The sequence below is a fragment of the Balaenoptera borealis genome (genome assembly GCF_965194805.1).
Source record: "Balaenoptera borealis genome assembly, chromosome: 1".
Taxonomy (NCBI): Eukaryota; Metazoa; Chordata; class Mammalia; order Artiodactyla; family Balaenopteridae; genus Balaenoptera; species Balaenoptera borealis.
In genome coordinates, this window is record NC_138860.1 from 178,142,821 (window position 1) to 178,156,293 (window position 13,473).

Here is a 13,473-nt window from a genome sequence, read left to right on the forward strand (position 1 = left end):
TGGGTCTCTTGGAATTTAGGACAGGACTATTCTCTGTCAAATGAGACTGTCCCTCAAATTGCAGGATGCTTAACATTCTTGGTCTCTCCCCATTAAATGATAGTAACACCCTCTCCATCATGTGTGGCTCCTGACAACCAAAGGGCGCCCATCTAGGAGCTTGGTTGCACCACTCTATGAGAATAAAAGGGAGCAGTTTTTTCTTTCTTATAAATCTGACATTCATTATAGAAACTATGGTTAAACAGAAAGAAAAATTATCTCTTATCTCATTATCCAGAGCCATTGTTAATAAGCTGTATGTAATCCTAGACTTCCCCATATGCATCTATGTTAGTATTCTGTGTTTTTTTTGTTACCAGTAGGTTTATGCTCCACGTGCAGTTTTTGTGCCCTGCTTTTTAGAAAAACATGTCTTTTATTATAAACAACTTTCTGTATAATTAAATACTCTTTTAAAAGCTTATTTCAAATGATTGCAATAATATACCATTATATGCCCAGACCATTGTTTCTTTAATAAGTCCCATGCTCATTGTTAGACATTTAGTTTATTTTTCTATTATAAATATTAGTTTATAATATAAATATAAATATTTAGTTTATCTTTCTATTATAAATATTGTTGCTTTAAATATTCCAGGCCTCTGTCTTGTCTCTTCAGTGTTTATTTCCTTAGAAAAAATTCTTAAAGGTGAAATTCCTGCAAATTCCTAAAAATGGCCAAATGGTATAAACATTTTGAATGCAGTATATTAGATTTCAAACTATCATGGCTCTGAAAAACATACTCTTAATAGTAAAAGTTCTTAGAGCAATAAAATCAGTGTTCTTTATTTAGATCTACTCTATTATACCTTTCAGCTTTCTGTAGTAAAAGTTTAATGAATTAATTAAAGGGCTTATTTCAGAATAAGGAGCTCTCAAAATAAATTTTTTTTGTTTCTAATTTTCTTTATTAATGTTAGCTATTTCTCAAGAGTATATAGAAGTTTCAGTCATAGGTCTGCTTTTGTTTGATATTTTTAGTATCAGAAATTTTATTTCCCAAAATTAATAATTGAATTGACATACTCTTATTAGATTGTTAATGTGAGATTTACTATTTTCTGCTGTTTAATTTAATTCATCTAGGTTTCATTCAGTGGTCATAAAGGGTAATATCCTTATTTTTTTTTTAATTAATTTATTTATTTATTGGCTGCATTGGGTCTTCGTTGCTGAGCGTGGGCTTTCTCTAGTTGCGGCGAGAGGGGGCTACTCTTTGTTGCGGTGCGCGGGCTTCTCATTGCAGTGGCTTCTCTTGTTGCGGAGCACAGGCTCTAGGCGCACGGGCTTCAGTAGTTGCAGCACGCGGGCTCAGTAGTTGCGGCACGTGGGCCCTAGAGCGGGTGGGCTTCAGTAGTTGTGGCGTGTGGTCTCAGTAGTTGTGGTGCACGGAGTTAGTTGCTCTGCGGCATATGGGATCTTCCCGGTCCAGGGATCAAACTCGTTTCCGCTGCTTTGACAGGCGGATTCTTAACCGCTACACCACCAGGGAAGTCCCAAAGGGTAATATTCTGGTGTGCTTTTTAATAGTGGTATCTTATAATCTGGGTTACCCATGTAGCAGTTACTCTGGTTGAGTTGGAAAGTATTTTCATCAGGGATATTTTAATAAATACGTATTTATTTTATATATATCACATATATGTAATAAATATAATAGATGTATTTCTTTGAATGTTTTTGTCTCTTGCCCTGGCAACTTAGTCTGAAGTATTTGGCATTCAGAGCCTATTGATCTTATTTCTCCACTACAGTAAATAGGCAGAGTTAAAGAAACACTGGCCTCTAAGCCCATCAATTAAAGTGAATTTTAAGGCCAGTAAAAGTAGTTGCAGTGAATGAATTAGCCTCTAACAGCTTAATTTTACCATCTGTTTATCTGATCAACGAGCATATTTTCTTTGACAGACTTACTTAACTAAAAGTTATTGTAAACACTCAATTTCACTGATGCATAAAGATTTCTGGCAGAGAAAGTAAAGGCCCTTTCAGTTTAGATTGTCTGTTAGCAATGCTTAAAATTTTTGTTTGCATCTGTTGAACATGCTCATGAGTAGCTGTTTTTCCGCTGGAGCCTGTTCATTCCACTAAGGAAACACAAGGCTGGAAACCAGTCTAAATCTCCTTTGGTTTCATCTTCCCAGGCATGAATCATGTATCAGTTTACCTGGAATTTTAAAATGCAGAAATTTTCATGAGTTAGCTTTCCTTTCATTTTTCTGGTACCTTTATTATGATTATCAATTTATCTGTCTCACTCTTGCTATCATTCTTTTTCTGTCTGTACACAGATGCACATTTTTTGTATTATTTTCATATAAATTGTTTATTTTTAATTGGACTTGTATCTGAATATTAACGTTGATTTCTCCTTAAAGAATTTTTTTTTTTTTACAATTGAAGATACAAGATAAATTTCCATTTTTATTCCTTAACATTATTTCTAGTTATATGCCTCTTTTAAGAAATGAAAGTTAATTTTAAATGAAGTTTTATGTTCAGGAACTTGATTTCACTGATAATAAACTTCATTGATAATAAATGACACCATGATAGTTTTTATTGAAACAGTTTTTTATACAGGTAATACATGTTCTTTATAAAAATCCCCCAAATGCAGAAATATATAGAGTAAAAAATAGTATCTGTATCTAATAATTTAATCTCCAGTTATTTGCCCCTGAACTGTCCTGTCCTGTCTCTACAGTGTATCCTTGGTAGAAAAATTTTCTACAGATGAAGGCTTTCTCTACCTTAAAGAAAAGCCCCATTCCCATCCCAAGAATGTTTTAGTTTCAGGTTTGATTAGATTTTCCCTTTGTATTCTTACATTTATTTATTTATTTATTTATTTTTATGGCTGTGTTGGGTCTTCGTTTCTGTGTGCGGGCTTTCTCTAGTTGGGGCAAGCGGGGGCCACTCTTCATCGCGGTGTGCGGGCCTCTCACTATCGCGGCCTCTCTTGTTGCGGAGCACAAGCTCCAGACGCGCAGGCTCAGTAATTGTGGCTCACGGGCCCAGCTGCTCCGCGGCATGTGGGATCTTCCCAGACCAGGGCTCGAACCCGTGTCCCCTGCATTGGCAGGCAGATTCTCAACCACTGCGCCACCAGGGAAGCCCCCTTTGTGTTCTTGACATAGTCATTTGGTGAATTAATTCCTTCTCTTACTTCAAAGTAAACTTTATATGTATTGGAGGTTAAGTAATAGTGGAAAATAGAGAAGAAAATATGACAATGTTTTTGGAGTGGCAAAATAAGTAATATTTTGATCTGTCTTCTGCTGCCCGTGTTTTAGAGTAAGAGGTTAAAAGAATTACCCTAAAATAATATAATCTCTGATCCCGAAGTTATTCTAACATGTGTTTCCTTTTTTTCTTTCCCAGAAGAGAAGCCAAAACCAGATCCAGTGTTAAAGACTCCTTCCCCAGTCCTTAGGCTAGCCCTTAGTGGAGAGAAGAAAGAACAAGCAGGCCAGACATCTGAGGTCACTGCAGTAGAAGCCATACCAGAGCTTACTCTGCCTCCATCACCTACCACTATTTCTCCCCTTGCTCGAAGTACAGTTGCTTCCCCCACCTCTGCTGCTCTTAGTAGCCAACCAGTATTCCCCAGTGCTACTGATGACAGATATGAACTCTCTTCCTCAAAAGAAGACACAATTCCTATACCCAGCCCCACATCTTGCACAGAAGCATCAGATCCTTCACCAATAGATGAAATTGATGATGATATATGCAAGAAATCTTGTAGTGTAGCACCTAATGATATTCCGCTGATTTCTAGTACTAACCTAATTAATGAAATGAATGGAGTTAGTGAAAAATTACCAGCCACGGAAAGCAGTGTGGAAATAGCAGAACAGGAGGTGTTGCCATTGACTCTTGAATTGGAGATTCTGGAAAATCCCCCCGAAGAAATGAAAGTGGAGAGTGTTGCAACTCCTATCACCCCTTCCATAGTTCCCTCCTTTTCTCCATCTCCTCCAACTCCTCCAGCTTCTCCTCCTCCCACACCAGTCATTGTTCCTGCTGCTGCCTCTAATGTTAGTACTGCTAGTGGTCCCACCGCAATTCAGAGAGTCTTAGAAGAGGACGAGAGCATAAGAACTTGCCTTAATGAAGATGCAAAAGAGATTCAGAACAAAATAGAGGTAGAAGCAGATGGGCAAACAGAAGAGATTGTGGATTCTCAGAACTTAAGTTCAAGAAAGAGCCCAGTCCCAGGTAAGCTATTCTGTTATTAATTATATTTTGCTTGTTGAACATGAAAAAGAAGCAGTGTTTGAGTTATTTTTTAATTGGCTACTTCCCTTGACTTCCAGAAATATCAAATGAATGCTGTAATTCCTAGTCTGATTTCTTCATTGGTGTGTTTATGTTTTAGTGCATCCAGCAAAGAGTTACTCCATTATCTAAAAATGCAAATGAAATTTGAAATATACAAAATGCCTCCAAGGTGTATGTCACTGTACACGTGTTTTTTGTTTTTGCCTCATTCATATGAATCATTTCCTCCGTGGTTAATTTTGTTGCTTTGGGGCTGGAAACCAGTCAAAACCAGCATGGTCTATAGTCCCTAATCCTGTCTTCTCGGAATTTTAAAGCCTAATCAATTCTAAACTTAAAAGAATTCCTCTATGCAAGACCTCTTCTTTAATCTTGGGTTAAGGAAAATAGCAATCAGAATGTCAAAGGTTTATAACTAGTTCTGAAAAATAAAAGTACCCTCTCTGATTAACTCGCAGATAGGTTTAATGCTCTTCCGCTTTTACTTTTTAAAGTTTCATTTTTCCTGAAATATTAATTTTATCATTATTGCTTTAGCATTAATATTGTCAAAGTATTATATTCTTCTGAATTCAAAATTATTTCTTTTTAATGTAGCATCACCTGGAATCTTGGATCTAACCATTAAGTTTTTATAATATTAATCAAAAGTTATCTGAGGCTTATCAACTATTCTTATATCAGTAGTCCATAAGAATATGGCTTTTAACAAGTCAGCATAGCCCATCTTGTGAAACATTGCCCTACACTGTATAATTTGCTCTCTGTGCCTGTCAAGTTAAGTTATACAATTTGACAAATGACTGATCCCCCAGCAGTTAATCTAGATATGTACTGGAGATGTTTTAGTCACCCACATCCCCAATATTTACTGCCTACTGTGACCTGTCTAATTGAGAAACTTGGCAAATCAAAAAACCTGATCTCTACCTTTAAGATGTGGTTTTCCCACCCAGCTCAGTTCTCGAGGTAATTTCCTCATGAAGGTCTCTGAGAGGTGTCTGGTTCTTTGGAACTGTAGAACATCTAGTTCCACAGTAAACCAGAGCAGAAAAGCAAACAATGCCAGGCAGTTGGGACTGGGAGAAATTTATCATAAATATTTATAAATCACCTGTTTCCTCAATAGACCGGCCTCCATAAGCATCAGTATGCTCCAGAAGCATAGTGCCTTCACTATGTTAGGAACTTCCTCCTTGGTGGGGTGATGACCTGGGGCTTTTTTGTAACTCTTTGAAAAAACAATCTTTCTTTTGGTGTGGCTGTAGGTGAATGCCCCTCCAAAGAACACTTGTTTTTGATGGAGAAGAGTAATTTGTTTGACCCTTCATTTTTTCCCTTCATTTACTTACCTGTGAGTTGTCATTCAACAATTAGTGATGTAGTAGTTCCAAAAATAGGAGAAGCTATTGAAGACAAATGTTTTGAAAAAAACATCCAAACAAATAATAGAAAGAATAACAGGCATAGGGAATACAGTCAAAGATACAAACCATATCTCAGAACTGAAATAAGTATAAAGCAAAGTTCTGCACTGAAATCCCACTTCTACTCATCCCTGACATTCATTCATTCTTTTAAGCAGTTTGTCACTTAGGTGGCCTGACATTGCAAGACAGCTCCCAGGGATAAATGGACAAACAGAATCTGGGGTTAAGTTGTCTTCATTACCATGGTACATTTTTTTTCGAAATGCAAATACTCTTGGAATTAGTAATATAAGTCACCAGCACCTTAGTAAAAGAATATAGATTATTCAGCAGTAAACCAGAAGATAGCTAAAAGAAAGAACTGTCTTTTGCCATGATTAGGGATGAGGTAGAGGTTGGTGGTGTCAGGAGGGAAAGTGTCTTGGCATTTTTCTAGTTTCATGATTTTTTTAACCTATGAATGTGTTTTAAAGGAACTAGAAGTTCTGTAATTTCCCTTTATATCTTACACTCTTCAAAATTCAAAGTAAATGAACCTCAAGAACCCATGCACCTCTAGCATTTTTTAAATTGTAAGGCTTACCAGAAACATTCCTGGCCCTCTGATTTCAGTATTAATATTTTTTAATGTTATTGCTATAAAAGTTAACCATGAAAATTAACTCATCGTCATTCTTTTAGATAATATCGGCCTGAAATTGTCATATGCTTAATGACTCCCGTCTTTTTTGCACTTATTTAGCATACCTTGTTTACTTTGAGAGGATATTAAAATTGTAACAGTTTGGTTTGGATATCAGTCTTTTGTTGTTGACTTTTGAGAATAGTTCTTACTGTCTCTGCCTGAGGATGAAACACTTTAAAGCTCGCTTCAGAAACCATTTGCTTTTGACAAGTGTGATGCATAGAAATACGCAGTAGTTGGTATAGAGGTACTTGTTTAAAGCAGTAAAGTCAGACTTAAGGTGTATGGTCCCTTCTCTTACTTCTGCTAGAAAACATTTTCTTGCCACTATTCTAGATCATATTTCTGACTGGAGCAAATTGCAGCAATTCTGGAGGCTTAGGGGTTGAAGGGTAAACTCTATAAAACGAGAATTGTACCTTCAGGGTACTCTGAAAAGCCTCAGAGATGGGCCAGACTTTTGATTCATATGATCACTTCAATAATTAAATGTGCAAAAATCTGTATTAATTGATTTCTTTTTAAAAATATTTATTTATTTTGGGCTGCGTTGGGTCTTAGTTGCGGCATGCGGGATCTTTTGTTGCAGCGCACGGGCGTCTCTGTCTCTAGTTGCAGCACGTGGGCTCTCTCGTTGAGGTGCGTGGGCTTAGTTGGCCTGCAGCATTTGGGATCTTAGTTCCCTGACCAGGGATCTAACCCGTGTCCCCTGCATTGGAATGCGGATTCTTTACCACTGGACCATCAGGGAAGTCCCTGTATTAATTGATTTCTTGAAGTCCTAGGAATTTTTATTATGGTTTCGTTATACTTGGTGGGGAAGAAGAGAGAATTTCAGAACTTGTGGAAAAATGTTCCCCACTCATCATTCAGGAATTCATTTTGTGCAGTTTCATGAGTGTATATACTGTGTGAGATGCATGCTGTGTAACATAAACTTTTCCACTTTTAAAAATAATAGTGGGCTTCCCTGGTGGCGCAGTGGTTGAGAGTCTGCCTGCCAATGCAGGGGACACGGGTTCGAGCCCTGGTCTGGGAAGATCCCACATGCCGCGGAGCAACTGGGCCCGTGAGCCACAATTACTGAGCCTGCGCGTCTGGAGCCTGTGTTGCGCAACAAGAGAGGCCGCGATGGTGAGAGGCCCGCACACCGCGATGATGAGTGGCCCCCACTTGCCACAACTAGAGAGAGCCCTCGCACAGAAACGAAGACCCAACACAGCTATAAATAAAATAAGTAAAATTAAAAAAAAAAATTTTAAAAAAAGAATCAGAGCCTCTGTCCAAAGTGGCCCTGAATGATAAAAATAATAGTGATTTTTTCTTTTTCTTTTACATTCATTATCTGTTTTTGATATAAAACTATTATTTGAAGTTCTTCTGGCAGAGGGAGGTTTCTACTCTTTCTGTTTGTCTTCTCTGGCTTTGCTCATGGTGTATTGTTTCTTTGTATATTTTATAAATTTGTTTTATGAACTTATCTTCAGCTAAACTTTCCCGGATGTGGATTGAGGGCAGCTCCTCTCAAAGCATGTCTTAGGGAAAACATAGCTGGAACTTAATCTGAGTTTAATGTCCTAAACGAACTTTCTTACCGCACACAAAGTAAACGCATTCCATGTGTATGCTAATTTTCAGGATGACAGCAGGCTCTCTACACCTAGTTGAAACCAAATATCCTTCCTTGTCATCACTCTGTGTTGGTTCACTGGTTTATTTTGGTCTGTGTACTGTTTTAGCTTCCTTTTCACTGAGACTGTCACTCTGTTAGGAGTCTCGGGGATTTTTATAAGAATCTCAGTTCCAAGTCCTTGCTTTTGTAGGGATCCAGGATCTTGTATGTCCCACGTGGATGTTCAGATGTAAACTCCTTGGTTATAGAGACTGGCAACAGCCTCCCATATCCCCAGTATTGTAGTGGTAGCAGCAGCTGACCTTGTTTGTGTGGCTTCCGAGTGTTTGCCTTATATTTCTTGTAGGCTCAGCTAAGTTTGAAGGATGGTTTTCAGTTTCTGTAGGCTGCAAGATGAGAGATTTATTTCTCAAATGGAGATATGATTGTATGTTTCAGGAGTTGTTAATAAAATTCTGATTCATACAGCCAATCGAGTTGCTGTTATCGCTTTTTTTTATATACAGGTTTTTATTAGCTATCAATTTTACACATACTACTCAGTCCCAATATGTCAATCCCAATCTCCCAATTCATCCCACCACCACCACCCTCCCTGCTTTCCCCCTTGGTGTCCATATGTTTGTTCTCTACATCTGTGTCTCTATTTCTGCCTTGCAGACTGGTTCATCTGTACCATTTTTCTAGATTCCACATATATGCATTAATATACAATATTTCTTATTCTCTTTCTGACTTACTTCACTTTGTATGATAGTCTCTAGGTCCATCCACATCTCTACAAATGACACAGTTTCATTCCTTTTTAATGGCTGAGTAATATTCCATTGTACATATGTGCCACATTTTCTTTATCTGTTCATCTGTCAATGGGCATTTAGGTTGCTTCCATGACCTGGCTATTGTAAATAGTGCTGCAATGAACATTGGGGTGCATGTGTCTTTTTGAATCATGCTTTTCTCAGGGTATATGTCCAGTAGTGGGATTGCTGGGTCATATGGTGATTCTATTTTTAGTTTTTTAAGGAAACTCCATACTGTTCTCCATAGTGGCTATATCAATTTACATTCCCAGCTACAGTACAAAAGGGTTCCCTTTTCTCCATGCCCTCTCCAGCATTTGTTTGTAGATTTTCTGATGGTGCCCATTCTAACTGGCGTGAGGTGTTACCTCATTATAGTTTTGATTTGCATTTCTCTAATAATTAATGATGTTGAGCAGCTTTTCATATGCCTCTTGGCCATCTGTATGTCGTCTTTGGAGAGATGTCTATTTAGGTCTTTTGCCCATTGTTTGATTGGGTTGTTTGTTTTTTTAATATTGAGCTGCATGAGCTGTTTATATATTTTGGAGATTAATCCTTTGTCAGTTGCTTCGTTTGCAGATATTTTCTCCCATTCTGAGTGTTGTCTTTCCGTCTTGTTTATAGTTTCCTTTGCTGTGCAAAAGCTTTTAAGTTTCATGAGGTCCCATTTGCTTAGTTTTGTTTTTATTTCCATTACTCTAGAAGGTGGGTCAAAAAAGATCTTGCTGTGATTTATGTCAAAGAGTGTTCTTCCTATGTTTTGCTGTAGGAGTTTTATAGTGTCTGGTCTTACATTTAGATTTTAATCCATTTTGGGTTTATTTTTGTGTATTGTGTTAGGGAGTGTTCTGATTTCATTCTTTTACATGTAGCTGTCCGGTTTTCCCAGCACCACTTATTGAAGAGACTGTCTTTTCTCTATTGTATATCCTTGCCTCCTTTGTCATAGATTAGTTGACCATAGGTGCACAGGTTTATCTCTGGGCTTTCTTTCCTGTTCCATTGATCTATGTTTCTGTTTTTGTGCCAGTACCATATTGTCTTGATTACTGTAGTTTTGTGGTATAGTCTTAAGTCAGGGAGCCTGATTCCTCCAGCTCCATTTTTCTTTCTCAGGATTGCTTTGGCTATTCGGGGTCTTTTGTGTTTCCATGCAAATTGTAAAATTTTTTCTTCTAGTTCTGTGAAAAATGCCATTGGTAGTTTGATAGGGATTGCATTGAATCTGTAGGTTGCTTTCGGTAGTATAGTCATTTTCACAGTGTTGATTCTTCCAATCCAAGAACATGGTATATCTTTCCATCTGTTGGTATCATCTTTAATTTCTTTCATCAGTGTCTTATAGTTTTCTGCATACAGGTCTTTTGTCTCCCTAGGTAGGTTTTATTCTTTTTGTTGCAGTGGTAAATGGGATTTTTTCCTTAATTCCTCTTTCTGATCTTTCGTTGTTTGTGTATAGGAATGCAAGAGATTTCTGTGCATCCTGCAACTTTACCAAATTCATTGATGAGCTCTAGTAGTTTAATGATGGCATCTTCAGGATTCTCTCTGTATAGTATCATGTCATCTGCAAACAGTGACAGTTTTACTTCTCCTTTTCCAATTTGTATTCCTTTTATTTCTTTTTCTTCTCTGATTGCCATGGCTAGGACTTCCAAGACTATGTTGAATAATGGTGGTGAGAGTGGACATCCTTGTCTCGTTCCTGATCTTAGAGGAAATGCTTTCAGTTTTTCACCATTGAGAATGATGTTTGCTGTGGGTCTGTCATATATGGCCTTTATTAGGTTGAGGTAGGTTTCTGGAGAGTTTTTATCATAAATGTGTGTTGAATTTTGTCAAAAGCTTTTTCATGATCATACGGTTTTTATTCTTCAATTTGTTAATATGGTGTATCACATTGATTTGCATATTTTGAAGAATCCTTGCATCCCTGGGATAAATCCCACTTGATCATGGTGTATGATCCTTTTAATATGTTGTTGGATTCTGTTTGCTAGTATTTTGCTGAGGATTTTTGCATCTCTATTCATCAGTGATATTGGTCTGTAATTTTCTTTCTTTGTAGTATCTTTGTCTGGTTTTGGTATCAGGGTGATGGTGGCCTCGTAGAATGAGTCTGGGAGTGTTCTTTCCTCTGCAATTTTTTGGAAGAGTTTGAGAAGGGTGGATGTTAGCTCTTCTCTAAATGTTTGATAGAATTCACCTGTGAAGCCATCTGGTCCTGGCCTTTTGTTTGTTGGAAGATTTTTAATCACAGTTTCAATTTCATTACTTGTGATTGGCCTGTTCATATTTTCTGTTTCTTTCTGATTCAGTCTTGGAAGGTTATACCTTTCTAAGAATTTGTCCATTTCTTCCAGGTTGTCCATTTTATTGGCATAGAGTTGCTTGTAGTAGTCTCTTAGGATGCTTTGTATTTCTGTGGTGTCTGTTGTAACTTCTTCTTTTTCATTTCTGATTTTATTGATTTGAGTCCTCTCTTTTTCTTGATGAGTCGGGCTAAATGTTTATCAATTTTGTTTATCTTCTCAAAGAACCAGCTTTTAGTTTTATTGATCTTTGCTATTGTTTTGTGTGTTTCTATTTCATTTATTTATGCTCTGATCTTTATGATTTCTTTCCTTCTACTGACTTTGAGTTTTGCTTGTTCTTCTTTCTCTAGTTCCTTTAGGTGTACAAGGTTAGATTGTTTATTTGCGATTTTTCTTGTTTCTTGAGGTAGGCTTGTATAGCTATAAACTTCCCTCTTAGAACTGCTTTTGCTGCATCCCATAGGTTTTGGATCGTTGTGTTTTCATTGTAATTTCTCTTTAGGTATTTTTTGATTTCCTCTTTGATTTCTTCAGTGATCTCTTGGTTATTTAGTAATGCATTTTTTAGCCTCCATGTGCTTGTGTTTTTTTCTTTTTTTTCCCTGTAATTGACTTCTAATCTCCTAGCATTGTGGTCAGAAAAGAATGCTTTGATATGATTTCAATTTTCTTAAATTTACTGAGGCTTGATTTGTGACCCAAGATGTGATCTATCCTGGAGAATGTTCCATGTGCACTTGAGAAGAAAGTGTAATCTGCTGTTTTTGGATGGAATGTCCTATAAATACCAATTAAATCTATCTGGTCTACTGTGTCATTTAAAGCTTGTGTTTCCTTATTAATTTTCTGTCTGAATGATCTGTCCATAGGTGTAAGTGAGGTGTTAAAGTTCCCCACTGTTATTGTGTTACTGTCGATTTCCTCTTTTGTAGCTGTTAGCAGTTGTCTTATGTATTGAGCTGCTCCTTTGTTGGGTGCATATATATTTATAATTGTTGTATCTTCTTCTTGGATTGATCCCTTGATCATTATGTAGTGTTCTTCCTTGTCTCTTATAGCATTCTTTATTTTAAAGTCTGTTTTATCTGATATGAGTATTGCTACTCCAGCTTTCTTTTGATTTCCATTTGCATGGAATATCTTTTTCCATCCCCTCACTTTCAGTCTGTATGTGTCCCTAGGTCTGAAGTGGGTCTCTTGTAGACAGCATATATATGGGTCTTGTTTTTGTATCCATTCAGTGAGCCTGTGTCTTTTGGTTGGAGCATTTAATCCATTCACATGTAAGGTAATTATCAATATGTATGTTCCTATTACCATTTTCTTAATTGTTTTGGGGTTTTTTTTTGTAGTTCCTCTTCTTCTCTTGTGTTTCCCACTTAGAGAAGTTCCTTTAGCATTTGTTGTTGAGCTGGTTTGGTGGTGCTGCATTCTCTTAGCTTTTGCTTGTCTGTAAAGCTTTTGATTACTCCATCGGATCTGAATGAGATCCTTGCCGGGTAGAGTAATCTTGGTTGTAGGTTCTTCTCTTTCATCACTTTAAATATATCGTGCCACTCCCTTCTGGCTTGAAAGTTTCTGCTGAGAAATCAGCTGTTAACCTTATGGGAGGTCCCTTGTATGTTATTTGTCATTTTTCCCTTGTGGTTTTAACAATTTTTCTTTGTTTTTAATTTTTGTTTATTTGGTTGCTATGTGTCTCAGCGTGTTTCTCCTTGGGTTTATCCTGCCTGGGACTCTCTGTGCTTCCTGGACTTGGGTGGCTATTTCCTTCCCCATGTTAGGGAAGTCTTCGACTATAATCTCTTCAAATATTTTCTTGGGTCCTTTCTCTCTCTCTTCTCCTTTTGGGACCCCTATAATGCGAATGTTGTTGCATTTAATGTTGTCCCAGAGGTCTCTTAGGCTGTCTTCATTTCTTTTCATTCTTTTTTCTTTATTCTGTTCCACGGCAGTGAATTCCACCATTCTGTCTTCCAGGTCTCTTATCCGTTCTTCTGCCTCAGTTATTGTGCTATTGATTCCTTCTAGTGTATTTTTCATTTCAGTTATTGTATTGTTCATCTCTATTTGTTTGTTCTTTAATTCTTCTAGGTCTTTGTTAAACATTTCTTGCATCTTCTCGATCTTTGCCTCCATCCTTTTTCCGAGGTCCTGGATCATCTGCCCTATCATTATTCTGAATTCTTTTTTTGGAAGGTTGCCTATCTCCACTTCATTTAGTTGTTTTTCTAGAGTTTTATCTTGTTCCTTCATCTGGTACATAGTC

The 13,473-nt window shown here is 37.2% G+C and overlaps 1 protein-coding gene across 24 annotated transcripts in view; it reads left to right on the top strand.

Moving 5' to 3' along the window:
* EIF4G3 (eukaryotic translation initiation factor 4 gamma 3) overlaps positions 1-13,473 on the top strand; it is a 391,559-nt gene that overhangs the window by 248,541 nt on the left and 129,545 nt on the right. For all 24 annotated transcript variants that reach the window (XM_082372341.1, XM_082372360.1, XM_082372352.1 and 21 more), the window contains one exon: positions 3,433-4,272. In XM_082372341.1, the coding sequence (XP_082228467.1) occupies positions 3,433-4,272 (840 nt within the window). The remainder of the gene's footprint in view (positions 1-3,432; positions 4,273-13,473) is intronic.